The 27,728-nt window shown below is 48.3% G+C and overlaps 6 protein-coding genes across 9 annotated transcripts in view; 4 read left to right on the top strand and 2 right to left on the bottom strand.

Annotated features, from left to right (window-relative positions):
- Nucleotides 1-101: 101 nt before the first annotated feature.
- Nucleotides 102-1,817, top strand: LOC120455768 (gustatory receptor 5a for trehalose). The gene is made up of 7 exons (XM_039642222.1): nucleotides 102-210; nucleotides 262-522; nucleotides 588-782; nucleotides 846-1,114; nucleotides 1,170-1,324; nucleotides 1,388-1,640; nucleotides 1,692-1,817. The coding sequence occupies exons 1-7, from the start codon at nucleotides 102-104 to the stop codon at nucleotides 1,782-1,784; spliced, it is 1,335 nt and encodes a 444-aa protein (XP_039498156.1). The 3' UTR covers nucleotides 1,785-1,817.
- Nucleotides 1,818-2,610: 793 nt separating this feature from the next.
- On the top strand, nucleotides 2,611-3,679 carry LOC120456825 (translation initiation factor IF-2). The gene is made up of 2 exons (XM_039643874.1): nucleotides 2,611-3,431; nucleotides 3,506-3,679. The coding sequence occupies exons 1-2, from the start codon at nucleotides 2,611-2,613 to the stop codon at nucleotides 3,585-3,587; spliced, it is 903 nt and encodes a 300-aa protein (XP_039499808.1). The 3' UTR covers nucleotides 3,588-3,679.
- Nucleotides 3,680-4,665: 986 nt separating this feature from the next.
- Nucleotides 4,666-8,947, bottom strand: LOC120455155 (GPI inositol-deacylase). The gene is made up of 10 exons (XM_039641066.2): nucleotides 8,730-8,947; nucleotides 7,927-8,658; nucleotides 7,681-7,863; nucleotides 7,384-7,628; nucleotides 6,907-7,329; nucleotides 6,720-6,845; nucleotides 6,467-6,660; nucleotides 5,760-6,405; nucleotides 5,597-5,692; nucleotides 4,666-5,538 (listed from the first exon to the last, which is right to left on the bottom strand). The coding sequence occupies exons 1-10, from the start codon at nucleotides 8,868-8,870 to the stop codon at nucleotides 5,370-5,372; spliced, it is 2,955 nt and encodes a 984-aa protein (XP_039497000.1). The 5' UTR covers nucleotides 8,871-8,947; the 3' UTR covers nucleotides 4,666-5,369.
- Nucleotides 8,948-9,706: 759 nt separating this feature from the next.
- Nucleotides 9,707-12,212, top strand: LOC120455158 (protein twisted gastrulation). 2 transcript variants are annotated; one of them, XM_039641069.2, is made up of 4 exons: nucleotides 9,707-10,429; nucleotides 11,286-11,498; nucleotides 11,562-11,706; nucleotides 11,766-12,212. In XM_039641069.2, exons 1-4 carry the CDS (start codon nucleotides 10,210-10,212, stop codon nucleotides 11,959-11,961), a joined length of 774 nt encoding a protein of 257 aa, XP_039497003.1. In that variant the 5' UTR covers nucleotides 9,707-10,209; the 3' UTR covers nucleotides 11,962-12,212. The 2 variants fall into 2 exon arrangements, with proteins under 2 accessions (XP_039497003.1, XP_043862467.1); XM_044006532.1 differs by lacking the exon at nucleotides 9,707-10,429 and adding an exon at nucleotides 10,915-10,942.
- Nucleotides 12,213-12,305: 93 nt separating this feature from the next.
- LOC120455156 (protein RFT1 homolog) lies at nucleotides 12,306-18,072 on the bottom strand. Of its 2 annotated transcripts, none has more exons than XM_039641068.1 (4): nucleotides 17,944-18,072; nucleotides 16,041-16,232; nucleotides 12,728-13,985; nucleotides 12,306-12,655 (listed from the first exon to the last, which is right to left on the bottom strand). In XM_039641068.1, the coding sequence occupies exons 2-4, from the start codon at nucleotides 16,163-16,165 to the stop codon at nucleotides 12,518-12,520; spliced, it is 1,521 nt and encodes a 506-aa protein (XP_039497002.1). In that variant the 5' UTR covers nucleotides 16,166-16,232; nucleotides 17,944-18,072; the 3' UTR covers nucleotides 12,306-12,517. The 2 variants fall into 2 exon arrangements, with proteins under 2 accessions (XP_039497002.1, XP_039497001.1); XM_039641067.1 differs by lacking the exons at nucleotides 16,041-16,232; nucleotides 17,944-18,072 and adding exons at nucleotides 14,073-14,287; nucleotides 14,388-14,599.
- Nucleotides 18,073-18,834: 762 nt separating this feature from the next.
- LOC120457020 (A disintegrin and metalloproteinase with thrombospondin motifs 7) overlaps nucleotides 18,835-27,728 on the top strand; it is a 10,256-nt gene continuing 1,362 nt past the window's right edge. For both annotated transcript variants that reach the window (XM_039644175.1, XM_039644176.2), the window contains exons 1-9: nucleotides 18,835-19,449; nucleotides 23,160-23,773; nucleotides 23,827-23,946; nucleotides 23,999-24,588; nucleotides 24,637-24,735; nucleotides 24,802-24,915; nucleotides 26,733-26,879; nucleotides 26,940-27,505; nucleotides 27,570-27,697. In XM_039644175.1, coding sequence (XP_039500109.1) covers nucleotides 23,273-23,773; nucleotides 23,827-23,946; nucleotides 23,999-24,588; nucleotides 24,637-24,735; nucleotides 24,802-24,915; nucleotides 26,733-26,879; nucleotides 26,940-27,505; nucleotides 27,570-27,697 — 2,265 coding nt within the window. In that variant the 5' untranslated portion in view covers nucleotides 18,835-19,449; nucleotides 23,160-23,272. The remainder of the gene's footprint in view (nucleotides 19,450-23,159; nucleotides 23,774-23,826; nucleotides 23,947-23,998; nucleotides 24,589-24,636; nucleotides 24,736-24,801; nucleotides 24,916-26,732; nucleotides 26,880-26,939; nucleotides 27,506-27,569; nucleotides 27,698-27,728) is intronic.

Here is a 27,728-nt window from a genome sequence, read left to right as displayed (position 1 = left end):
CCTCATCACTGGCCATTAGTTGATAACAGGTGGACTTCTATACTATCCTCCTGCATTTTCGCATTAGCCAGGATTTAGTCAGGATTTAGAGCTTGCTCAAAATGCGACAGCTAAAGGAGCGAAATCGGTATAGTCGAGCTGTTCGACAACTGGGAATTCAGGGCAAGATCTGGTTAAGAAACCTTAAAAGCGGCTTGGATCAGTTTCGAGGTGAGGTTCTTATTCGATAGACTCCCACGCTAATTACCTTTTACAAGCCAGAATGCCAGGTGCGCGGAACGCGAAAGACCTTCCTGCACAATGGCTCCTTCCACGAGGCAGTGGCTCCGGTTCTGGCAGTGGCCCAGTGCTTCTGCTTGATGCCCGTGAGTGGAATCAGTGCCCCCTCCTACAGAGGATTGCGCTTCAGTCGGCGTAGCTGGCGTTTTTGGTACAGCTCCTTGTACCTCTGCTCCACGTCGGTGGATCTGGGCTTCAGCATCCGCAAGGTGGCCCACAGTGTGCTGGATGTGCGCAGTGTGGGTGAGATTAAATGATGCACACTCGCTCTGTTACTTTGTTAACTGCATACTTACATTTCCATTTAGAGCCCATAGTTTTTCACGTGAGCATCCTGATCGCCTCCTGGCAGTTCCTGAAACTGGCCCAACTCTGGCCGGGATTGATGCGCCACTGGGCGTCGGTGGAACGGCGGCTACCCGGCTACAGCTGCTGCCTGCAACGGGCTCGTCCTGCCCGTCGCCTCAAGTTGGTGGCCTTCGTGCTGCTGACGGTTTCACTGAGTTGTGTTACCCCACCAATACGTGTTGGATCGCTGACTATAACTGCATGCTTTTTGTTTCCAGTGGAGCACCTGCTGAGCATCATTTCGGTGGTGTACTACGACATTTGCCCGCGAAGAAGGGATCCCGTGGAGTCCTATTTGCATGGCACCAGTGCCCAGTTGTTCGATGTGTTTCCCTACTCCAACTGGCTGGCGTGGCTGGGCAAGATTCAGAACGTGCTGCTCACCTTCGGCTGGAGCTACATGGACATATTCCTGATGATGCTGGGCATCGGTCTCAGTGAGATGCTGGCCAGGCTGAATCGCAGCTTGGAGCAGCAGGTGCGACAGGTGGGTTACCAATGCACATATCATTATCAAGGATGATGCACATGCACATACATAGCCCATGCCGGAAGCCTATTGGACTTGGTCACGCACTCTCTACCGCTCCATAGTGGAGCTCATACGCGAGGTGGATGACGCCGTGTCCGGCATAATGCTGATATCCTTCGGCAGCAATCTGTACTTCATCTGCCTGCAGCTCCTCAAGAGCATCAAGTGAGTTATGCATGGGAGAGAGACAAGAGCACTGCTCGAATTGATTCGTACCCTGTAATCCAGCACCATGCCCTCCTCCGCCCACGCCGTCTACTTCTACTTCTCGCTGCTGTTCCTGCTCAGCCGCGCCACGGCCGTGCTGCTCTTCGTGTCGGCGATCAACGACGAGGCCAGGGAGCCACTGCGTCTGCTGCGCCTTGTCCCGCTCAACGGCTATCATCCGGAGGTCTTCCGCTTTGCCGCGGAGCTGGCCAGCGATCAGGTGGCGCTAACGGGCCTCAAGTTCTTCAATGTCACCAGGAAGCTGTTTCTGGCGGTGAGATAATCCAGGCTTAATCTCCATGTGTATAATACATATGTCTTTCAGATGGCGGGTACGGTGGCCACCTATGAACTGGTGCTTATCCAGTTTCACGAGGACAAAAAGTCCTGGGACTGCTCGTCCACCAATTTGAATTAGACGCTTTAACTTCAATACAATATCACTCATACGCACCGTTGGCCAGTTAACATTTTATTTGAAATTAGAATTTGGGAGCATTTTCGCATAAAGATTGTGCAAATTAACAGGCTGCAGAATGCACTAACTTATGCGCAATCCGTTGACCATTCTTCCTGGTGGATTATCGCACATCACTCATACGCAGCGTTGCCTTGCATATTAATGAGCAACAGTAGCAGAGTCCTTTGAATATTTAATCATGCGATTTGCGGTTACCCATAATTTGTTATTTACCCGCTGTTTACATGTTGGCACAGATAATGGCAATTAAAACACTGTGCTACTCAGTTGCGAGCAGTCGATGATGGAACCAGTTTCCCAGCCATCCATCCATCTGCTCGCTTTTTGCACGCGCTTTCCACTTTTCACAGCGTCTGGCGTTTTTCGTATACGTTTTCATTTTCATTTGCGGACCATTTACTTTGGTAATCCAGTATAAGTATGTGATGCAATTGCTGGCCATAAATGGTGCACGCTTCCTAGGCACACCGAAATGCGTGAACAGCGTTTGGATTCGATGTGAACCAGTTGGCCAAATGCCAATGCCGATTGCTCCTCGACGCCTCTTGCTCCTCAGCTCTTCAGCTCTTCATGTCCATGACGCTTCCGGTCAGCGGGTCCAGGTCCAGGTCCAGGTAGAGCCGATCTAGTCCGGTTGCAGCCAATTGTTAACCCAATTCACGAGCGGAGTTCGGGGATCACATCTGCGATGGGAGTATATAAGCGCCGCTATCGCTTAACTTTGCAGACACAAATCGCACACAGCAGCAGCAGTTAAGTCGTAATGGCCAGATATCAGAGTAGCATTAGCATCGGGATCCTTGTGGTCCTACTGATCGATCAGCTGGCCAGCGCCCAGTTCGTGCCGGGCCCGATCTCTGGCCCCATTCCCCGCCAGCAGAGATCGCTCTTTGGGCCCGGTCCGCCGCCCGGCTGGAGTAGCGGTGGCCTCAGTCACGGCTGGAACAGTCCCAGCTTCGAGTTCAGCCCGCTGCCGCCATCCCACAGTCCGCATGTGACCAAGGACGAGCTGCTGGCCCTGCTGGCCGCCTGGAAGGATGTGGCCAAGCCGACGACTCCAGCGCCAGAACCAGAGCCCGAGGAGCCCGAACCCGAGCCGGAGACCACCACCCCTGCGCCGCCCGAGGATGAGGACGAACCAGAGCCAGAGGCGCCAGCACCAGAAGCACCAGCCGGTCCACCACCGGGCGTGCCCATTACCGTCTCCCTGCCCGCCCTGGTGCCCATTCAACTGGCGGCCATGTGGCAACAGCCGGCGCCTGGAGCAGCGCCCGGCGGACTGGGTCCTCTGAATCTGGGCGGCTTGGGTCTGGGCGGTGGCATTGCCCTGAACAATCTCGGCGGCGGTGCGGCCGCAGCCGGAGGAGCTGCAGCGGTCGGTGGCGGAGGAGCGGCGGCCGCCGGCGCTGCGGCAGCGGCACGATCCGGACTGGCACGCCCCAGAGCTCGGGCCAGGATCGGAGGACGTGCGTCCAATGCCCAGCAGCCAGCCATACGGTTCCCGGTGGCCAATCCGCGCAGCTTCACCTCGAACAACTATGTGGCGCCCAGGCCGCGCTACTATCGCGATACGGAGCCCATGCGGTAATCCTTCTCATACGCTGCTCTGTGCAGAACCATTAGCATCTCATACTGTCCTCCTCCTCCTCCTCTTGCAGCATCAACGTAATGGCACCGACGCCCTACCAAATGGCCAATGTCCAGGGTCCCGTGCAACTGGTGCCCGCCTACTGGCAATAGTCCAATATCCAACTACCAAGTCTTACAGGCGTACTGCCACTTCTCTCTAAGCAAAACTGTACAAAGTTGTATGTTCTAGTATGATATGCTGTTAACAAGTCGTATGTTTTTTTTTTTTGTGACTATACCAATAAAATATTTTAACAAACTATATTTCATATTTTTCAATTGATTTGTTGGGAATTTATGTGGTACATGTTGAATATGATTGGTTTATTTGTAGATAAACAATCAAATGAAAACTACTGCCAAAAAAAAAACTGAGATTTACTTTAATATTTAATGTTTATTTAATAATTCATTAATTAGTTGCAACTGGTAGCGTTGCAATATCAACAGATACTTGGCTAATTAAGGACCACGCACAAAATATGATACAATCCATTAAATCCATAAAGTTGCACAACCAACGAAAAGTAGTTAATTGACTTTGGCAACTGTTTTGCTCCACGTTTCACGTTTAAGCCGCTTAATTGGCTAAGCTGAGTGAGCTACTTAGATCGATATTGAAATGGACACTTTATGCCGATATTAACATAGCTTGCCCGGCGAAATGCCATTTGGTTATATCACACGAATATTGGGCACTTTGGTCACAAGTCGGCTGACAGATGTCGGCGCCATAAGCATTATAAGCGCCATCGGTATGAATACTATATATGCCTCTGCTGGTGGCCACATCCTTATCGGGACATCGTGTTTGTCCACTGAACCGAGCCAAGCCAAGCCAAGCCAAGCCAAGCCAAGCCAAGCCAATCCAAGTTAAGCCAGCGAAGCCCACCCAAAGCAGCCCGCTCCAAACGACTCCCGTGGGCACTGTTGGCGCTGGAATGGCTCACCCAGTTTGCGTGTATGACGCGATGCACTGACCACCGACTGATCCAGATTTCCACGTCGCACAAATAAGACATTAAGTTGATGGCGGTGATGGCGTTGATGGACCACAACAACCAGATTCCATCGGTATTTAGTTGGGCGCTAGAGATCTCCTTGTGGGCGAGGATGAAATCGATCGATGAATCCGTAATTGAACGCCCATCTAAACTGGCCAGCAAAGCGCGCAAAATACTTGGACTCGTTTTTGGACTTTACAAATGTATAAAATTGTATTTTAATGGTAAAACAAGGGACTAACTAAATAAAAACATTTACAACATTCCTACAAGAGGTTGTTTTGGGTGAAAGTCGGTTTGTGACATATGGCAGCTACATTAGGTCGATAATCCATTTGTAAGACGGAAGAAATGGAGTGACTAATACAAATTTATATTGTCTTCGCTTACAGAGGTCGAAGCAAGTAAAGGGTAAATTCTTAAACAAGCAAATGTAACTAACAAAATATTAAGTAAATAATTTCGGATGGACTAAAATACTAAGAACTAAGTCTTTGGCTAAAAGAAAACCGCGATATGGCTGGCGAGTGTGCTCAACTGGCACGACTGCTAATGGGCATTAAAATTTTCACACATTTCCCTCAAATGGCGAGTGACGTGCTTGCCACCCGAGATGGCGAGGTATCGCCAACCGAAAGCGCCGGCAAACAGGCGTAAAAACAATTAATACATATAATGTGCGATCGAGGCAAATCGAGATCAACGCCCAGCCGTGCCCAGTTTGGACTTCCCGCTGGTGGAGATCCAGATCTGGGCTTATTTGCCTCGTTTTTTGCTGGTTTACATAAGCGACTTCAAGCCAGCGAACACGACTCGCGCTCTCGAATCGAAGTGAATTAACTAACGCAGTAATTAATAACGAATTAACACATGGAGAACAAAACTGAAACTAGACTTGGGACACACGACGCCAGAGGATCCAGAGACTTTGGTGGGCAGACAGCAGGGCGAAGGCCCCGGCAATCACATATGTCAGCCTGTAGATGGCTGCCTGACAGTACAGTAAAACCACGCCTGCCAGAACGTAGAACACCATGGAGAGCATCCAGTATCCCTGGCTGCAAATGTTAGCATTTAACGATAATACAATATAATAATAGGGCATTTTCATATTACCATTTTTGTGGAGCGCGCAGCTGCAGCAGAAGACTCAGTGATGCCAATACCACGATGCTGGGATACAAGCTCGGATCCGGCAGCTGAATGCCATGCCTGGAGTGCGAAAACAGAGTGCCTATTCAGCTTAAGAGAATCTTGAAAAAGTCAGTCCACAAATTACCGGCGACTGCGCAACCAAGCCAAACTGCTGGGAGCATTGAGCAGCAGCTGCATGAGTAGCATCAGCAGCAGTGTGACGTGAAACGAGAAGTTCTGCAGGCCCACACAAGGCTCCGGTTCTTCATCCTCCTCCTGCCGCTGTTGTTCGTCCTTCTGCTCCAGCGCCGTGCGTTCTGCATTTTGCTCCTCCGTTGAATGTTCTCCGTTGGAAGGTTCCTGTCCAGCCACTGCAGAAGGCTTGCCACGCACCAAATTAGCCGCCTTCTGCCATAGAAAGTCCTCCAGATAATCCTTGTAGGCATTCGAGAGCATCAGGAAGTAGAAGACAAAGGCCAGAAGAAGACCCACTCCGCAGCAGGTGCCCATGGCCGTGGCAATAGTGAGAATACCGTACGTAATGGGCAAGTGGGTCATGATCGAGATCATCACGTTGGAAGTCGCCTGGGATAGGCGTGTTATTCGCAGGGCTAGGCGATAGAATGCGTTGCCATAGAGCGTGAGGGCCAACCAAGTGCCCAGCGTGGCCAGCAGCGATAGGGCAATGGCCGCACAGTGGATTACAATGGACACATTGATGCTGTAGTCCAATGGCTCTGGCTCCGGAAACACGCGGCTGCTGATGATGAGCTTCTTTAGAAGGCGACAGGCTGAAATTCGATTGAATAGATGATTAATATGAGTCGGGTAAATACGATGGTTAAAACGAACCTGTGACAATATAGAGCGATGTGTACTGCAGATAGCCTACATAAGGACGCAGGCTGCGAAAGGTTCCCACGTCGTGAAAGGTCTCCACCTGCTTTCTCAGCACAATCAGTAGCACGCAGACCAGGTGCGCCGGCAACCAGCCGTAGAATTCCAGAACCAGCCGAGATAGCGCTGAGGAATATGAGTACTCGTAGCTGGAAAAGCACATAAATCAGAGTGAGATGGGCATATAACAGAGCGAGATAGAAAGTACCTGATTCGATAGCGGCAGGTGGGATCCAGATATAGATCCAGTGTCACAGGATTGAGCGTGGTGTTATAGTGTCTGGGCACTAATGTAGGCACATTTACATACAATTGGGGCTTCTGATCAAACGATCTGCAAATATAAAATACACCTATTATACACCGAAAAGCGTTTACCTTTGTAGCAAACTGACTTTAGTGTTTGGTAGCGTTCGTAGCCCGCTGCCCACGGAACGCATATCCTCGCAGTTACCCTATACTCGGGACTGATGCACTGCAGCGGCTCCACAATCACCCGAATGCTCTGGTATGGATCCACCATCTCGGAGATGCGCAGCCGATGGTGCAGCGTGCCCTGGAGAGTCTCGTTTATTAATGGCAGTTTGGACATGGTGTACCAGCGGGGCATCTTGATGTCCGTCACACGCTCTTTGGGATCGTAGATGTCCAGGTTGTAGCCGATTCGCTTGGCGCTCGGTGGCAGGCGAACGAGCAAATGGGTCCAGTGAACATAGGTCTTGCGCAGGTTGTGCAGATCGAGAAGAGCAACGCTGCGTGGATCGCGGTCTTCGTTGGGCAGCCACTGGACGAGATGCATCAGAGAGGTAGCCTTTTCGCTGTACAAAACGGGATTATACAAATTATTTTAACAGACTATTCTGTACACTCACCAATAAAGCTGTCCCGTCTTATTGTGGTCCTCTGCGGAGCATCCGAACAACCAGTCCTCGTCATCCACATTCAAGGCCTCGATGGCCGCCTTTCTATACCGCTCCTGTCGCTGCAAGCCAATCAAATCGAAGAAGGTGCCCTTGAGGCCGTTCGTGAAGAACTTGTTTATCACCAGGCGCCGCTCCTCGTGCCAATTTCCAGCAGCTCCGAATCGCACAGTACTCTGCTGACGCCTTCGAGGCTTCTGTAATTATATATTTAGCATTTGATGGTGTTTTAAATACAATGCAACCTACCACAAAGGTGGACAATGCCGACTGCAGGTTGCGCTGCTTGTTGGTTCCAAACGCGATCGACGAGCGATCATCGCGGACATAGGCTACGCTGAACAGAAACCGATTGATGGCCTGCATGAACTGCAAGCACCACACGGCCGACAGGTGGTCACAGCTCAGACTGACTTTGGGTATCGCTGATGTCTGAAAATAAGAAAAGAAAGAATAAATGCGGATTCAGTCAGTGAATCAGAATTATACAAGTACCATGGCATGCAGATCGTTGAACCGGGAGCTGGTGAGTCCTGGTCGCACCAGCAGATCCCTATTGCCGCCGCCTGTGGAAATAAGCAGCACGTTGTCCAGCCGCGCCGAGCTGTCCTTGCTGGCCATTCGCTGCACACTCGGTGGTCGCTGGTGCAGGCTATCACAGACATTTGTGGTCATCGTGGGCACTGTGGCAGTGCGCAGCTTGCTCAGCACGGCGTCTGTTTGGTCGTAGAACTCCTCCAGTTGGGCATCCAGATTAAGCACCGGCTGATCCAGTGGCGTAGAGATGCTAATAATTGTATTGATGTGCTGGCCAATGGCGGGATCCACTAGCACCGACTGCGCCAGCTTGCCACCCATTGAGTGACCAATCAACACGATGGAGGGCTGCTCCGTGCGACCCTCGTAAATCGACAGGATGGTGCGAATGCAAAGCTTCAGATAGTTCCTTTGGCGAGGCAGATAGCCACCGTACAGAGCGGACAACTCCTCGTCGTAGTCAATTGTGTAGTAGTCCAGGTGTATGCCCGCATCGTTGGACATTGCCTTGCGGAGCGCAACGGAGGCTAAAGAACGCACTTGTTTGTAGGAGCCGGCGTTGCCGGGCACGAAGATAACCGGAGCACCCGTCATCCGGCGCCTGAGCGGATCCAGCGGCTGACGCAGTCCCTCGTAGTAATAGTACAGCCCGTAGTTTGGATACTGATCGCCATCCTTGACTCCCACTTTCTGCAAACCAAGTATTATCAGCAGTTGGACTCATCTCGTAAAATAAACCGAATAAACCGACTCGTACTCACCGCAAACATGGGCTCGCCGAACATGTATGTCATCCGGCAGGCATTGGGCTCCACCTCCACGTGCAGGCGGAAGAGGCCATAGATGAAGCAGCAGATGGAGCCGATCACCAGGAGAACAGCGCAGTTCCGGAACATAAACATCTTGGGCTCTCAGTTTTTCATATCTGTTTATTGTCTTGTTTTGTTATCATACTTTCGATATCAGGCGATGCAAATAGTACGCGAGTTATCGATAGCTTATCGGGTATGTACTTGCTAGTGGTGTGCAAGCGGTCCATGAATACAAGTATCGTTTAAGTATCGCATATCCATAAAAGGAAATTAAAATATGAACATATTAGGAGTAAAATTATCACGGCGACGCATAATAACATTTAATGAAATTCAAGTAACTAATTAAAACTATGTTGGCTACACTTGCTTTGAAACAATAGCTTAAGAAAACCCAGTTGCAAAATGAATAAAACTGCTCATGGTCCTAGGCTCTGCATATGTATAATGTGCTAACGTATTGCTATCGAATTTTGTAAATTTATTTATTTAATCATAGAAAAAGCTTTTAATGAATTGATTTAGTTCTTTGTTCAATGTAATGAGGTCTTTTGCAAAAACGTGTAATCTAGCGTGATCAGTATTTCGTGACTTCTAGCCGTGACTTTTTGGGACCCGATCACTGCTGTCGCAGATGTGCTCATCTCCATTCTCTCGATCACCACACACTTGCACATAAACACCTATGTAACGAGCCGAACCGTGTTGTTGCTTTGGCTAGTTGATCATTCAGTTCGCGTACGCGTGCGCTTAGATACGCCGATCTGATCCGCACCGATCCTCCAGATTCAGACACAGCTATTTGATTCAGATACCGGAATTGTCAACAAAAGGCAGCGGCGCCGGCGTCAGCATCATTCATTCGAATTTCTAAGCTGGCCTGTAAGTGTGTGCGTGTGAGCCAGCCTGCTTGGTGAGCGTGTGTGCGCGCTTAATTCGCGTATGCGTGTGTGTGTGCTTGTATGTTTGTGTCTAGCCTGGCTCTATTGTTGTTGTTTTAGGTGTGGGGAAGAAGCAGAAAAGACAGTTTGTGCCCTAGCAATAACAAAAACAACGCGAGAGAGAGACATTGTCGCCGCGCAGTCGCTCCTCTGCCGCCGTCAACGTCGCTGCCGCAGCGCACAGTTCGATCCGCTCGCTAGTTGTTGCTGTTTAGTGTTCGTTGTGGTGTCGCTTGTTGTTGTTTTGATCCGTCCGGAATCGAATTGCGATATTATATATGCATATTGTATATATAAATAGTGGTGCACAAAGGCGAGCAATCAAGTCAAATAAAATCAAATCAAATGCCCAATCTGCGTGTGCTTGTGTGCCTGTAATTGTTGTTTTGTTGTAATTGCACCCGCACACACACACACACACACACACAATTTGACTGCGGTAAAGAGCGCATTCCAATCCCTACACACACACATAGCCACCGCCGATCATGGAAATTTGGCGCTCGCTCACAGTGGGCACCATCGTGCTATTGGCCATCGTCTGCTTCTACGGCACAGTGGAGTCCTGCAACGAGGTCGTCTGCGCCTCGATCGTCTCCAAGTGCATGCTCACCCAGAGCTGCAAGTGCGAGCTGAAGAACTGCTCCTGCTGCAAGGAGTGCCTCAAGTGCCTGGGCAAGAACTACGAGGAGTGCTGCAGCTGTGTGGGTAAGGAAGGTCGTCCGATCCTCGGTCAATGGGTGGTGGGTGGTAGGTGGTAGGTGATGGGCGGTGGGCTGTGGGCTGTGGGGGTGTTTATAAAAATACATACATACATATAGATTTGATCACCACTGATGATGGACCATCACATCATCGCTTTGTTTTTGTTGTTGTGCGTATGCGCATGTGTGTGAGTGTGCGGGGGGAGCTTGCGATGTGCTAACTAGTTATCGATAACGGGCTTGAGCTGACGATCGGGCCTAGCCTTAACCCTTACATGGGCCAAGGGGTCGCAGCTCTAAGCCGCTGAATGGAACAAGTTTAAGTCCTTAGGATAGCAAAACATTACATAAAATATTAATGCCATTCAAAACATTTCTTAAAAAGTTACAATTAAATATCCCAAAATCTTATACAAATCATTTTAATCATCAAGCACGCTTTCAATTGTGCAAATTGTCTGTCATTATTATCCATTTTAGTAGTGCGCCAAGAACAGTTTATTGATGGTGTATATAAGTAAATAAATAATAGCCTGTAATCATTCCGATGGGGATTTCGGGAAATGCAATTTACGTTTGGCCCACATGATGTTGTTTATAAACAAATTGAGCATGACGATGAAAACAAATATGCACACGAGATCGGAATAGGAAAAGCATGTCTTTTTTCGACGAATACAAATAGATCATTTTAATTATCAGATGCAAAATAAATGCAATTACAAAAAAGCATCGTAAATATTAGAAAGGAATGTGCATCGTGATGACTGCAATTTCCTTTCGGAAATATTTTACGTTCAAATATGATTTTCAAAAATAGCTAGCACTTGACTTTATAACTCATTACCTCATTTTTCCAGAACTCTGCCCGAAGCCCAACGACACCCGCAACTCGCTGTCCAAAAAGTCCCACGTGGAGGACTTCGATGGAGTGCCGGAGCTGTTCAACGCCGTGGCCACTCCGGATGAGGGCGACAGCTTCGGTTACAACTGGAACGTGTTCACGTTTCAAGTGGATTTCGACAAGTACTTGAAGGGACCCAAGCTGGAGAAGGACGGTCATTACTTCTTGAGTGAGTGCCAGCCAAGCGATTTGTGTAGTTAATTAACCCTCTAACCAATGCCTTGTCGTTCAGGAACCAATGATAAGAACCTGGACGAAGCGATCCAGGAGCGGGACAACATAGTGACCGTAAACTGCACGGTTATATATCTGGATCAGTGCGTGTCGTGGAACAAGTGCCGCACCAGCTGCCAAACAACAGGCGCCAGCAGTACGAGGTTGGTAACAGGAAGATCATATATCAATGATGTGTATTAACATATATACTTTTTGTTAGATGGTTCCACGACGGCTGCTGTGAGTGCGTGGGATCCACCTGCATTAACTACGGCGTGAACGAGAGCCGCTGTAGAAAGTGCCCGGAATCGAAGGGCGAGCTGGGCGACGAACTGGAGGATCCCATGGAGGAGGAGATGCAGGACTTCGGCGAGAGCATGGGCCCCTTCGATGGACCCGTGAACAACAACTACTGATCGCGGTGCGATTAGGATGCCATTCAACAGAACAAAACAGAACAGCAGTCCACATCTAACAAATTTAGCTACTCAATTCAGTGACATTATTATTATGTAGTACGAAGTAATATTTGTATAGCACTATTATTATTATTTTTATTTACAAAAATTGAATAGGCGCTTTGAATTGTTTTACTTATGAACCGGCCAAGATATATATATTATATTACACATTTTTTTTTAATATAAAAAAATGTACTTTTTTCCAAGTTTCTGAGAGTTTTTTGGTATTCTGGGGAGTAAAGTGCAATTACTAAGTTGACTACACTTTACCAACTTCTTGTAAATAAAAATTTCATATGTAAACAGTAATCGTTGTCTTTTAATGCATGTCTTAAGGTTAAATAAGCAATCAAGGCTCTACAAACACTCAATAAGTACATAACTTAATTTTGGAATTAATTTACAAATGTCAACTTTGTATAAATATGCCATTATTTCTCAAACTGTGCGTTTCATTGCGGTTCTCCGGTGCGAGGGGAAGCGAGGAAATCAATCCCAATCGAATTGGCACCTATTCAATCTTGATGCGGCGACCATAGCGCCAGGCCAGTCGCACCAGATCACGATGAGCCAGCGCCCAGGACAGAAGGCAGGCGAGCCCAGCCAGGACACCCACGCCCAGATGTGTGGCAAGGTCAGAACTTTGGTACTGCAAAAAAATAGAAACATAAAGACATTTTACACCTCACTTCCAACGCGAGGCACTAGCAAAAGAACTCACCCAATAACAAACGATGCCGGCCAGGAAGAGCGTGCACCCAAAGAGTTTTCCCGGCCAGAGGCCCAGCAGCGGATCCAGCGAAAGGGGCCGATACTGATGCCTGATGTAGTAGGTGCTGTACAGAATCCTGCTCAGCATATTAATGCAGTTGGCGAAGATGAAGCCCACGGGACCAAAGATCCCCGTCAAAATGTAGGAGAGCACCAGGAAGCTGATCGAAAAGATGGCCATCAGATAGTTGTACTTGTCGATATCCCGACTTGTGTTCGTGGCGAACATATAGCCCTCGCTGATCCCGTTCACGGCCAGCAGATAGATCGCCAGGCAGTGCCACTGCAAGAGGCTCTGCGGCAATCCGCCGGCCACGAAATCAGGACCGCCGTAGAGCAGCAGCACTGGATACGAGTAGCTCTGTCCAAAGGTGAAGGCAATCAGGCCAATGGAGCTCACGCCCAGAAGCAGATTGTTCAGGACACTGCTCGCCTGGCGGACGCGCTCCTGCGGCTGCTTGGCCAGCTTGATGTCCCGCGTTAGCGTCTGCGTGAAGTAAAAGTACGAGCTGTCCTCGATGGGCCGGAAAATGAAGCGGGCCGCCATGCTGCCCAGATTGTTGACCACATCGTAGGTGGCCTGCTCCCCAAAGCTCAGCACCGGCGACACGGACATCACGTACTTCTCGCCCTCCGTGAGGATCTGTTTCAGCACGCCCTGCTTCACGAAACTCAGGGTGAGCGTTTGCAGTTCCCGGTTGAAATGCTTTTCGTTCGGATTGAACATTACGCCGGGCAGGAAGTCGTTCAGCTGCTTGAAGGGAAAGTCGTCCATGTGCTCGTATAGCGAGACTTGCCAGGCTTTCGGCGTCGCCGGCTTCTTTTTCGCCTGCTGGGCTACGAAATCCTTGAAGCCCTTCAGATAAAAGTAGAAGAAGCCATACTGGCCCAGGACAATGGTCACTGCGCTGGAGAGTTGGGCAATGGCAAAGGCATTGATTGCCGCACTGCGATCACCGGTGACAATCCACAGGAAGATGGCCGAACGCACCAGGATGTGCAGCGTATTCAGCAGGATCTTTAGCTTCACAAAGCAAAAGACCTGGGCGACAAACACCGCCGACTCGGCCATCAACTCCAGGACGCAGGAAAATGCCACGGCATAGCAGGCGAACTCGTATTGCGAGGCGTAGATGGTGTCCACCGTCGACAGCCAGTTTAGCCAAATGTATAGGCAAGGAGCACACAACACAGCGCAAATGGGAACTCTGCAATAAAACGAAAGAACGTATTAGGAAGGTAGTAGGAAGTGGGAAAGTTCAAGTTATCGCAGGATGTCAGGCAGGATTGCATACGTGAGCCACATCTGGTTGATCAGCTGCGCCCAGGAGCAGCGATCGCCCTGCTGGGCATTGGCGCTCAGGGCCGCCCGGTTGATGGCCTCGCGGGAGAGGAAGAGCAGGGTGCTCTCCAGGAGCAGCAGGCGCACGTTCATGATGCCCAACACCTCGCGGCCCACATGTCGCACGATGTACGCGTTGATGCCGAAGGTGAGGATGCGGCACAGTATCTGCGGGGCGATAAGATCACGGCAGCGGTGGCGTATGAGTAATACAATTCCGAGGCACTGGGCAATGACACAAAATAGATTCCGAGCGCGCTGGGCTCACCTGAAAGATGATGCTGAAGCCGGCGCCCAGCAGGCTGCTCTCGAGCACATTGCGCGCCATCTGACCACGTTGGTCAGGCTCCGCCAAGCAGGATCAAGGTGCCAGCGGCCGCGTCCGAATGGCAAAAAAACGGTTAGAAACAGGGCCCAATTTGTTGGCCAAAACAACACAAAATGTTCTCTCACATCTGGATTTTGTTGACTATCGATATTGGCCAGGCGCTGATAGCCAGCTGATTTGCTATCGCATTTCGATCGCCCTTCGCGCCAACTGCTATCGATAAGTGATGATTTGAATTCTGAAGTGGCATGGCACCTAATTTCTTATTGAGAAATAAGCCCAATAACCAGAAAATATGTAAATATTGAATTGTATGCAATGAATTGGTGCCTGTTATTATCATTATTCCGACATTGTAATTGATTTTGTATTGAAAACAAGACATTGTAATTGATTTTGTATTGAAAGCAGATAATAAAACTCCTAATAAGTCATATCATATTTATATTACAAGCCATTTTACCCACTTAACCACCACAAATTAGTTTAAAAGTTGAGTTATTTAATGTTATTACACCCAGTGAAACTCTTTCCTGAGACTCTGTTGCTATTTAGGACTTTTTCCAACCGGGGTCGAGTTTTTACAATTTATTTGCGTAATTCCCACAGTAATGAAGCTTTTAAGCCGGGACACGGACGGCGTCGCCTTGATGAGACTTGGAGACCTGGAGACTTGGAGACTGACGCCAGCAGACCAGTGAGATTTGCTACAGATCAAATCTTGACATGGGAGTCACGCGAAAAATTACATAGACCACAAGCAACAAAAACATCAACATCAACAACCACAACCACCAGCACAAGCAGGGGAAACAATGCCAACAGCACGGATGACGGACAGACGAGCAATGATGTTGTCCCAGTCGCTTGGAGTCGCCTAGCCGCAGATACAAAGATACGAAGATACAGTATCTGAGTGCCGCGTTGTGTGTGTGTGTGTGTTTGTGTGTCGAGACGGACGACTAACGCACGATTTCGTTGGATCGGTGGGATCTCTGGACCTGGCTCCCATTTGGTCCCTGGCGACCGGCGCCACTGTCTGCCATTCAGGCTCCTGGAGGGGAACGCGTGACACGGCCTGTGGATCACTCGATGCGATAGTTGTGCGTTTGGGAATCATAAGCTGGGCTTCTTAACTTTGAAAACGAATTTGGTGTGAGTTGTGTAATGCAAACAGGTGTCTTGCTTTTAAAGGATTTTGTAATTGCATCGATTCATTGCTCATTCACATTATAATAAATTATATTATGCTCAACAGATTACTTTTTTGGTCCACCTCTAGTGCACACCGCAGCCAGGTAATCAGATAAAAATATATTATGACGTACCAGACCGACTTTTCTTTGTTAATTGAGCGGCAGCGGCAGAAACGTAAACGTAAACCTTTCCCGGAGCCCGGCCCTGAATGATTGAGATTGAGACGTGCTTGATATCTGTTGGCATCGCAGCGGCAGCGCCGATTATACACTCCAAAAAAAACTGCACTCTTTCTACGCTACAATAGTCAATAATCTTCAGATATCTGCCATTGACAAAAATATCTCACAGATACGCCTTTCATATACTACAAGTTTGTGTTTACATATGGCTTACGTGCGGGTGTTTTTCCCAGTGTAGATGCGATGCTGCGTCTTCGCCGGCGTCGTTGTTGTTGCAGTTGTTTTTTTGTTGTCTGGCGTCTGTTGGCTGTCTCTCTTATCTTGTATCTCTATCTTCATCTCACTCGCTCTCGCTCGGCGCTTTTTTCGTTGCCTTATCTGCGGCTCGTGTGTGTGAGTGTGTGCACTGAAAGAAACGGTGTAGTTGTTTAATAAGATAGGTGGATATTCTGAAGTCGTAAGATGCACTATATAAAAGACTAAATCCTTTAAACAACAGACCAATACTATTATCAAGAGCAATTATAGTCTTATTGATAAAGAATTACAACAATTAAAGTCTTATTTATAAAGAATTACAATAATTATAGTCTTATTGGTTAACGAGTATGTATAATCTTAGTGTCGCAACTTATTGCCATTTCATATAGACTGAGTATCATTTTATGAAGACATACACAGCCCGCCTTTCGCGCAGTGTACTGCTGAATGTTGCTGCCACGCTCCAGACGTGTCGCCGCAATTTGCAGCCAAACGCCGGCGACATCGGCTTGGCGCCTAAAATCAAACGGGGGCCGAACGAAACGAAAAATTTTAAAAATAACGTGCAACAACGACGGCGGCTAATAATGTGATTTGTTTCGTGCTCGGCGGGGTGAAGGGCAATGTTGGTAAAGCGGGGGGAGGATGTAGGAGGGGGAGCGGCACCAGGAGCAGATGCAGCAGGAGCTGCATCGCTGTCTGCGTCGCATCCTCGCGGCGTCTTTAGTATGTGATAATTTTCAACAATTTACTCCCCTCTTTTTATCCTGCTCTTTTTTGTGCAGCTGGGCCGCCGGCAATTTTCCACATTTAACGGTGTGTCCTTGGCGGCATACACCGCCCCCTGATCGGCCGCCTCCATGGATGCGGACATGGACATGGACATGGGACTCCTTTACGTGGACTTCGACTTCGACTTGGAGGCTGACGCAGTTTCTGGAAGCAGCGCGATAAGGCAGCAATTTCTGCGGATCGACGCCATAAAGCAGATATGCATGATACGATTATAATTATACGGCAAACACGCATGGCAACAGTCTGCGATGGCACAGTGAAAACCGGCTACAAAGAACACAGGAGCTATTTTGCTAACAAATAGGATTGCTAACAAAGAGGATATTATATTCTATATTATATTTTGAAAGTCTCATCAATTCATAAATTGCACTGCCTACTTTTAGGGGCCGCGCGTATAACTTATTAAATTAGCAAATAATAACTTTAAAATCCAAAATATATATGAAATTATGTTAATAATAGTGTTCATGATATTTAGCCGAAGTAGCATTTTTATAAGGATTCTGATTGGACGAAGTACTTTTATACCTTTTTCAACTTGTTGCAATTCAAATTCAGAGTGCCATGGCAGAAATTCAAATTGGAATTGATAGATATTCCTTTTGGAAAAAGCCTTTACTTTGAAGGGTCCAGTTTTGATTTCGAAAATGATGTTACCGGAAACGGTTACTGTACACAAATGCTGTTATTCAAAATAGCTAACTGAATACATTTCGTGTATAAAAGAGAAAGAAATGCTCATACAACAAAATGAATGAGCATATTGCATGTCTTGGGCTTTCCTAACAATTTTTGGCCAGCTGATTGGCCAAGGACACATGCGCTTTATTTTCACTGTTAACGCGAAGAGCACTCTCTCTCTCTCTCTCTCTTGGCCAAGCCAAGTTCGACATCGAACCAGGCTCGAACCGGTTGCAAGAGATCAAGCCAGTGCTGCGCAAGTGCGTCCATTAAAACGGCTAAGCTGGCAAGATTAAGTAGCACTCATCACAGAACTGCAAGAGTGGCATTTTTTGCCATTCTAATCACACTCAACAAATTTATCCACAGGTACTCACCTCTTCCTCAAGCTCTTTCCATCTCTGAGCTGACAGCTGGTTGTATCTCCTGGAAAATAGCCTTCTCAGGAAGTGCCTCCAGTAGGTCGAAATCACATTATTGGTATCCTCTGCTGCCACTTAAAACCACTGCACCACTCACTCACAATTAGTATTTAAAAAAATAAGTCGAAAAAGTTGTTTGCTTATGTAGGACTTTTGAGAAGCGCAGAGGAGGGCACCTATATTTTGGTATTATTTAGTATTAAGTATTTAGTATTATTTAGTATTTAGTATTATTTAGTATTTAGTACTAGTATTATTTAGTATTTAATACTTAGTATTTTTTAGTATCTAGTATTATTCAGTAATTCCTTTTAATGTAACGTAATACATTCAGCTATCTTACTTATAATTTTATTATTTCAATTTGAAAGCCAGCTGGAACCATATAAATAGAATAGTGTCAATTAAGTATAAATATTATCTAATAATAAAGACCCGGGTGTTTGTTATTGCCCCAATTAGAGTGTCCACAAATACCCGGGTGCTGAGACACCTCTGGCAGTAATAGGAGTAAAGGAGTAATGCCTTAATAATGAATAAAATGTAGCATACTTTTTGCAGTGCAGTGCGCTTGAAATGGCAGTAAGTCCAAGTAGCACTGCCCACAGGTAACTCTGTAATGAAATGGAATAAGAAGGAATTTTATTTAAAACTCTTTTTTAATAAATATGCAATATTTGATAGGTCTGTTTTTGAAGTTTTTTTTTCTGTAATAGCTATGCGCACCAGCTACTTTGGCAGCACTGGGCCAGGTTCGACGTCGAGCCGGGCGGTTCGAACAGATCGAGAGGAAAATCTATTTAAGCAACACACAGCTCTCGACACTTTGTATTTGCACGATATCTTTTCACCCGCGCTGCTTGTGCCTCGCTTCCCACGGAGATCCACGGAGATCCACGACGATCCATTTGGGAAAATATATATCAGGGAAAACGCTGCCAAGCCGGGAAGAACGGAAACTCCAGTTGAAAAAGTGGACAATACGACAGTTTGCCAAAGATCCAAAACGGCGTCCATTCCAAACAGACTCCACACCAATACAGATAGAGAAAAAGACTCGCGGACTAGTGTGTGTGTGTGTGTGTGCGTTTGTGATTGATTCGAATTTCGAATCGTAATATCGGAGTTTTCAAAAAACGCGCTTTATTTTTTCTGTTTTTTTTGCCCGGTTTTGGGTATTTATTTATTGTTTTTTTTACCTGTGCCTGTGAACCGAGGTTCGCGACTTGTGAAATCATCGGCCATTGTTGTGAAAGAGCGGCTGTCTGGGGCCTGCGTTCTCCTACCTGGCGTTATAATCGCCGCCCCTAAGTAAAATAAAAAAATAAAATACAAAAAAAAAGAATAATAATAAAGCTAAACTGCTGCCGACGGGCTTTTGCTGTTGTTTGCGGTTAAAATATTTGCGGGCTTCATCAGCGGCGCCTCTCGGAATTGGATTCCACATTGAATTCGGAATCGGTGAGTCGGGGCATCCGAAGAATGCGAAGTATCTGCGATCCAGCGATGGTATCTGCCAGATACATTTATTAAATATATTCCTGATTAGTGGGCCAGCTTCATTTCTTCTACATTACTTTGGTTGTTAAGCCATTAAGTTAAGCAAATAGATGTCATATCTTAGGTGCAACTAGTAATTTGTGTTTTGGCATCACATCACCAGCAGCGATCTCTGAGTTTTCCACTGCCAATTTCCTGTGTGTGATCTCACGAAAAAGCAGAAGACAAAACATTAAAATACACACACTCTTTATCGCGCAGAAAACAAACCAAAAAAACAAAAAATAAATCAAATACAAAAAGCGCGACTCCCAAAAACGGTGAAAATAAAAAAAGCGCCAGTCATGTATGGTCACAAGCGGCGAGATGCCCACAATGTCATGACAAACAAACCGAATTCAAACGATCTGTTTTTTGTTTTTTTTCGTATTTTTTATTTTGTATTTTGGACGCGACCAGTCCATTAAAAAAGGCAAAGGAACATCCCCGAGAAATGAGAAATGGCTGTGCGAAAAAAAAGATCGGAAGCAGAAAATGAGTAAAGTTTAAGACGCTTTCCAGGCAGACAGACAGACAGACAGACAGACAGACATGTGTGTAGTACACGCCAAATAACACACAAGCACAACACAAAACACAAAACACAAAACAAATGAAATAATAAATCGAACGACGCTGCCATAAAAATACATTTTCGGCCCACATGCGAGCGAAGCCATAGAGATTCAAATGTGCCCCCAGATAGGAGCGAAATCATCGGAGTAACGTGCGATCCGGCGATCCGGCGAGGGCGGGGCCCCCAGATAATCAGGGGCAGGAACAGGGGCAGGGGATGATCAGAGATCGGGGAATGGGGGGCTATGGGGAACCCAACCAACCAACCAGCCAACCAACCAGCCAACCAAGCAACCCAACCGAAGCCGAGCGAGCAATATGGAATCGTCGTTTTTACGTGAAAAGCTTCATTTCATTCATAAAAAAACGCCATAAATGAAAAAGAAACGAGCAAGGCAGCAAACTTGGTTACGTTACGAAGCTTTGATACCCTCGCTGACTGCAAGAGTCTGCACTTTGGTTTGATTCAAATTGCAAATCCCAAAAATAACTATTGAAATGATATTACTATATCGAAAACACCATTTAGAGCATGCAACAATAAGCAATCTTATAACATTTGTGTAGCATGCGGAGTCAGAACCACCCCTCTTTACAGGGTATGTGCCAGCTCCATGTGCGTCTGTCTGAGTTTCTCAATGAAACTACAATGCATGAATGGCAAGACATATCAATGGAGCTTCCAGCCAAAGATGCCCGATCACCCAATCCCCAACCCAAAACTTACCCCCCGAAACATCCATATCCACATCCACGGACTAGTCTGGATCCAAAGTCTGGAACTCTGGGAACTGGGTACTGGGTACTGGGTACTGGGTGCTGGGTGCTGGGCTCTTTCTTGGATCCGATCTGGCCAACTGGATAGATGGTGGGCGTACAAATTGCTTCGCCTCTCGACTGGAGGCCTCCACAAAGTGAAATCGGAAATTCGCCAGCCAGAGGGTCTGTTTTTTGGATTTTTTTAGTTTTTGTCTCGAATGCAGTCGTGGCCGCCAGGAAAGAGGAGGAGTACGTGTATTCGATCTTGATTTGGTCTTTCGTTAGCTTAAATATTCGACGGCGATGATCGATGAGCAAAAAAGTAAAGGAAAAAAACAGAGGCGACAAATCTAGTGATAAATGGTCAACAAATCGCCTAAAGACCGAACTAAGCGAAATAATGAAACGCCAACGTGTGAATGAGTTATATATAGAAAATAGTAAGAGTTGCTGTTTTATACGTCTGTATTATTATGCGGAGGAGGTTCGATCTTCGAGAATTCAAGTGAAATTCCCCACCAAATAAAAAAGTCAAACCGCATCGCGTATGGAGAAGTCCAAGTCACATGAGATCATGCGGACATTTCCACGAAATTCGCCCTTCTCAATGAATTCTTGCATTAAATATATGTTAAGTTATTCCAACCGATGCTATCCGGTTTGCTGGAATAAGGGGAAGTACCTCGAATGCACAAAAAATCGTTATCAAATCGGGCTGCCCATCTATTTGTATTCAAAGTTGCGACTCTGATCTGGAAAACTGAGCCATAAATTATAGCTCCAAGGATCTGATCTGCCAGCGAGTCCTGAGCAAGAAACGCAATTGGGGCTTCTATATATATATACATACATCTATATATAGGCGGGGGAAGTGCGGGGCGTGGCAGACAGTCTGCAATCAATTGGCTGACATTTAGTGGAGGGAGTCGTCCGTCGGGCGGCAGTGATTGATTGATTGATAATTAAGAGTGGCGCCTACTGCCAGCCACGCCATTCCACACTCCATTGAGCCGGCGGAACGGGAGGCACTGCAGCATAATGGGACAAGCGGATGGCTGGCTGGACAATGGCCACATTTTAATATGTGTACGATCATGTGGCGCTTGCTAATTTAGCTGGTCAGTCTTTCAAGTTTCGCCGCAACTCGAGTGCGACGATACACAGAATCAAAATCGAAACAGGAATGGGCGGGAGTGGGAATTTTGGGGTATATCCCATATTTAAGCGCATACTTTATGGCCATCATTATGGACGCGATGAGTTCGCTTTCGCATTCGCATTCGCATTGGGTTCGGGTTTGGGTATTAAGAACGGCACCTGCGCCCCAGGCGCCATCGTCAAGGTCATTGGCGTTGGCTACGTGCTGCCCATCACGCTGGTGGGGTAGCTGCGACTACCTGCCAGCCATCTCCATGAAGTTGGATACATATCTATGTATACAGTATCATCCATAGATCTATATGTACAGTAGCATCCATCCTTTCGCTGCAAATGAATCATGATTTAAAGAAACTAAGTAATAGATTTACAGGGTATGCGAGTTCACTGGGTGCCTGCAAATCTCCAAATCGCCAAATCGCCAAATCGGCTGCTGTGGAGCTAATGAGCTTTTGTTAAATTGTATTAATGGAATTGCCAACATTTATCATAAATTACAAATCGTGATCGTGATAAGAGCGCCGTTGACTGCGTCAATCTTTTGAATAATTAAGTTGTCGTGTTGCTTTGATAATGTGTGGTTGCTGTTATTGTTGTTATGGTTGTTGCTGTCTTTGAAGCGCCGCACTCCACAAAAAATTTGCTTAATTTTATGGCCCGTGTCTGCTTTTTTCGTCTATCATATATTTTGTTGGCCCATCCATTGTCTGCGTTTCATCTCGAAAGCGTTTGCTAAAAGCCAAAAAGCCAAAAAGCCAAATCACCGATTATTTATTGTATCTGGAAGTGGACTCTTTCTTTTTATGGCCTCCGTATGCCACAATTCGCCACAACAATAATCCCAAGTCGGATTGTCTCTCTCGATGGGATTAGATGGGATTCGATTCCAAGATTGCTTCAACAACAACTTGTGGGCTGGATGGCGCCAGGTCCGAATGGTCCACATGGAAACCACAATGATCGGCGATAACCGCAGCAGTAAGCTCAGTACTTCAACGATTGATTGCCTCATTAACAAGCGTCATAAATAATATCTAGTTTGCTACTGAAAACAGTGGGCCTAATGGCGTTGAAAATCTCTGAGATCTTTTTACACTCCATGTAGAGCAAAGATACATCTCCTACCTCCTCCATTTCAGCGAGCGCTGATCCTGACCAGCCCAAGATCCTTGTCCGTATTATGAGACCGCGGCCATGCTGCTGAGACAGCTGAGACTGGATAACGGCTAGTGGGCTGTGGACTAGGATCGGGATGAGGAACATGGCGTGCAGCAGGATGTGGATCAGGCGTCGCTGGCTGGGCCTGCTGCTCCACTGGTCGTGGCTGATTGTGGTCACACAGGGCAGTGGGGTACGTCCGCTTTACGGCCTCCATTCCGACGCACTGATGGCGGGTGAGGGGCAGCTGGTGGTGCCGCGACGCGTTCATCCCGATGGGGCGTTTATGACCCACCAGCTGGACTACGCACACGAGCTGGATCATCGGCGGCATCGCCAGCGGCGCAGCCTGAACTCGGAGCAGGATCCACTGGCGGCGGAGCTACATGTGCTGGTGCCGCTGGCGAACGAGACACTGCATCTGGAGCTGATGGCGCACAGCTACTTCCTGGCCCCCCATCTGGTGGTGGAGCGGCATCGGCGGGATTTGCGCACGCGCTCGTCGCTGACGGCGCGCCACCTCAACTGCCACTTCCATGGCAAGGTGCGCGGCCAGCCGGCCACCAATGTGGCCATCTCCACTTGCTCCGGACTGGTGAGTTCTCCAGCTGCCCGTGCTTCGCCCAAAAACTGATCACTCTCTGCCAGGTGGGTCACATCCGGACGGCCAGCAATGAGTACTTCATCGAGCCCTCCAAGGAGCACGAAGCGCATCCGGTCAACGGGCATCCGCACGTGGTCTTTCAGCGCTCCTCCGTCAAACCGAAGGTGCGTTGGCTTATACCCCTGATGATGATCCTTTTGATAATCCATCCATTAGCATTCGTCGCGCAAGCGGAACAAACGCAAGCGGATTGGCCAATCGGGAGGTGCTGGCGCGGAGGTCAGCAACTGTGGCACGCGGGAGCCACGCCGGCGGATGGAGACGAGACTGGAGTGGCAGGCCAGGGGCAAGGTGAAGGTGCAGGGAGGGCGTCAAATCAGGCGCCATCACCACCACCACCAGCACCAGCACCAGCACCAGCAGCAGGATCACCATCACAAGCACAAGTACCACCATCACCAGCAGAAAAATCACCGAGTGCCGCACACCAAGTTCAAGTACGAGACACAGTTCCAAACGGAGCCGGAGATTCATCCGGAGATGCCCAGGCGACGGCGTTCCATCAGCAGTCCACGGCATGTGGAGACGCTCATCGTGGCCGATGCCACCATGTCGGCATTTCACAGGGACCTCAACGGCTACCTGCTGACCATCATGAACATGGTGTCCGCCCTGTACAAGGATCCCAGCATTGGCAACTCCATCGAGATCGTTGTGGTGCGCATCATTCAGCTGGACGAGGAGGAGTCCCAGCTCCAGCTGAATCTCACCCAGAATGCCCAGAAGAACTTGGATCGTTTCTGCAGGTGGGCTTGAATATATCTATCAACTCTTCTTTATATATCTTTGATTAGTTGGCAGCACAAACTGAACAAGGGCAGTGAGAAGGATCCGCATCACCACGACGTGGCCATCCTGATCACACGGAAGAACATCTGCGCCAACAACTGCATGTGAGTCCATTTGATATCCGATGCAGATACCGATATACTATATCCATGTCCGTGTGTCATCCGCAGGACACTCGGCCTGGCCAACGTGGGTGGCATGTGCAAGCCGAAGCAATCCTGCAGCGTCAACGAGGACAATGGCATCATGCTCTCGCACACCATCACCCATGAACTGGGCCACAAGTAAGTGAATGAAATGGGTAACTTGGGGGAAATGGGATGGGGGAAATTGATGTTGTAACTCCGTATGATCTGTAAATTGAATTTAAGGAGGCAGGAGTGCGTGTGCAACAACAGGTAGCCGGCAGCGATTTGCATTGCCACCTGCGGCGCCAGACGTTGCCCCACTCGCATGCCCCACGCGCTGCTGTCCAGTGAAGTGGCCCGTGTGACTTCCGCTCCCCATCCCCCGGCCAAGATTTATGGCCAGCCCAATTCCGTTTAATGAATGAATCGCCAGCGCACTCAAGCAGCTAAAAAATAAAAAAAAAAAAAGTAGAAAAAAAACTGCAAAAGCAGGCAAGAGCACAAGTTGCTTGATTGCAAACGAGGCGGCTAAGTGGACGCGACGGATGCCTTGACACCTGCGTGTGTGCCTTATTTTCAGCGACAATGATCGCCTGCGTTGCATACCCAGATTCAGATACAAATTCTGTTGCTGTTTCAGATGCAGATTTAGTTCCAGATCAAGATTTATATGTAGCCCGCTTCCTGCTCGATTCAAACTCAATTAGTCGAGGCACCGAGATCTCGCCAGAGATGATCGCCAAGTCACTGGCCAGTCACTGGCAGTCACTTGCAGTCACTCAATGTCACGGTTTTAGATATGTCTATGACCCACGAGAAAACTGAAAAAATCTACGATGCTGTATGATACGACTAAAGTTTGTTTTTTGTAAACCTAATATGTAAAATATGGCTAAGAACTCGTTGGCCAAAAATCATAGCATAGTTTTTGGCGCTAAGTTGGGCTTTGTGCCTAAGAATAGTATAATATCATATTAAATTAGTAATAATAATAATAATATAATATTATGTTAGCATATTCTCTCCTCCATCATCACCCGAAAACAATGATCCATTGCCGGCAATCATCAATGGTTCCATGTGATTCACCGTGATCACAGCATCGATCTCGAGCGGTCGGCACACCCAGACACTCCGCCTCATTCCCACTCACACCCAGCGACAGCCGGGTCCGGTTTTCGCTGTCGTATCGGGCGGAGAGAGGGGGCTGGGGGGGTAGAGCGGCGGACTTGGATCGTAATGGATCCGATCGGATCGTATGGGTTTGGATTGGGTCGATCGTTCGATGTTCGTGCCATGTTGCCAAGTTTTCCAGTTTCCAAGTGGCTGCTCCGTGGCTGTGGCTGTGGGTCGCCTACTGTGTCAGCGTACACTGAAAACAATCACTTCTTGCTAAATCGCACTAAAATGCCTTAAACTAACCATGTGTCTTGAAGAACTCAGTTGATTAGTTGGCTTATAACACTCGTAGTTCTTCGAGTTTAGTTACAATTTTAGGCATTACTACTCACGCGGCTTTTCTGCCAGTGCAGCCCAGGGGCCGTCAGTCAGTCTAGCGTGCTCAGTTCGCTCCTCCCTTCCGATCCCCCCGATCTCCCCGATCTCCCCGATCTCTCCGATCGGCCAAGATATAGTGGCGATGGGTTGTGTAAGCCGACCGGAATCGGAATCTCTCTGGGCGGGAAATCAAAACGAAAAAAAAGAAAAAAACAGGTGGTTTGTTTTGGTTTCGCTTATGTGCTTTTAATCGGGTATATCTGCTTGTGCTGCACTGGCGATTTGCTCCCAATTGGCTATTATTCTATTAAAATAATCAGGTTTTGGAGCGATGTGCTGAGGGGGTGGGGGCGGGAGGGGAAGGCCCCACGATTGGGTCATTTTCTCAACGTCAACTTTGCAACTTTGTTTCCACGATTTGTTATGTTTCGTGTTGCTTTCGTAACCCAATGGATTGTTCTTCGTGTGCCCCACAGCTTTGGGATGTTCCATGATACCGCGAAAATCGGCTGCCATCCGCGCGTGGGTCCCATTGTGCACATCATGACGCCCACTTTTGGGGCGGACACGCTGCAGGTTTGCTGGTCGAACTGCAGCCGCAAGTACATCACGCACTTCCTCGAGTGAGTATCCTGTGGCCACACCACAAGCAACCCAGGTGACTGACTCCCCAACGATTGCAGCCAGGGATTGGGCGAGTGCCTGGACGATCCGCCAACGCCACTGGACGAGTACAACTACACGGGCGAGCTGCCGGGCATGCGGTACAATGCGAGGGGCCAGTGCCGCCTGCAGTTCAACCTGACCACGGACAGCGAGGTGGGCGCCTGCTCGGCGCCCCACGAGTTCTGCTCGACGCTGTGGTGCAAGGTGAACGGCGAGTGCGTCACCCACATGCGGCCCACCGCACCGGGAACGCTGTGCGGCCGGAACAAGTGGTGCCAGAACGGCAAGTGTGTGCGCCGCGAGGAGCTGGCGGCGGTGAATGGGGGATGGGGCGATTGGAGCGAGTGGAGCGAGTGCTCGCGCAGCTGCGGCGGTGGGGTGTCCACGCAGCAGCGGGAATGCGACAATCCGGTGCCCGCCAATGGCGGTGTCTTCTGCATTGGCGAGCGCAAGCGGTACAAGATCTGCCGGAAGCGACCGTGTCCGGCGGAGGAGCCCAGCTTCCGGGCGCAGCAGTGTGCGCGGTTCGACAACGTCAGCTACCAGGGTGCCACGTACAAGTGGCTGCCCTTCTTCGACAAGAGTGAGTCCATCAGCTGGTTGGTATTCCATATGATGCTTAGTTTGGAACTCAATCTATCCGGCAGATAATCCCTGCAAGCTGTTCTGCAGCGATGTGGACGACACGATAATCGCCAACTGGGGCGCCACCGTGCTGGATGGCACGCCCTGCACGCTGGGCACGAACAACATGTGCATCGATGGCATCTGCAAGGTAGGGTATTCCGAATCCAATGTCCCGATAA

The sequence above is a fragment of the Drosophila santomea genome, chromosome X (assembly GCF_016746245.2).
Source record: "Drosophila santomea strain STO CAGO 1482 chromosome X, Prin_Dsan_1.1, whole genome shotgun sequence".
Lineage (NCBI taxonomy): Eukaryota > Metazoa > Arthropoda > Insecta > Diptera > Drosophilidae > Drosophila > Drosophila santomea.
The sequence above is the reverse complement of the archived record's forward strand: the minus strand, read 5'-3'. Positions and strand labels throughout refer to the sequence as shown.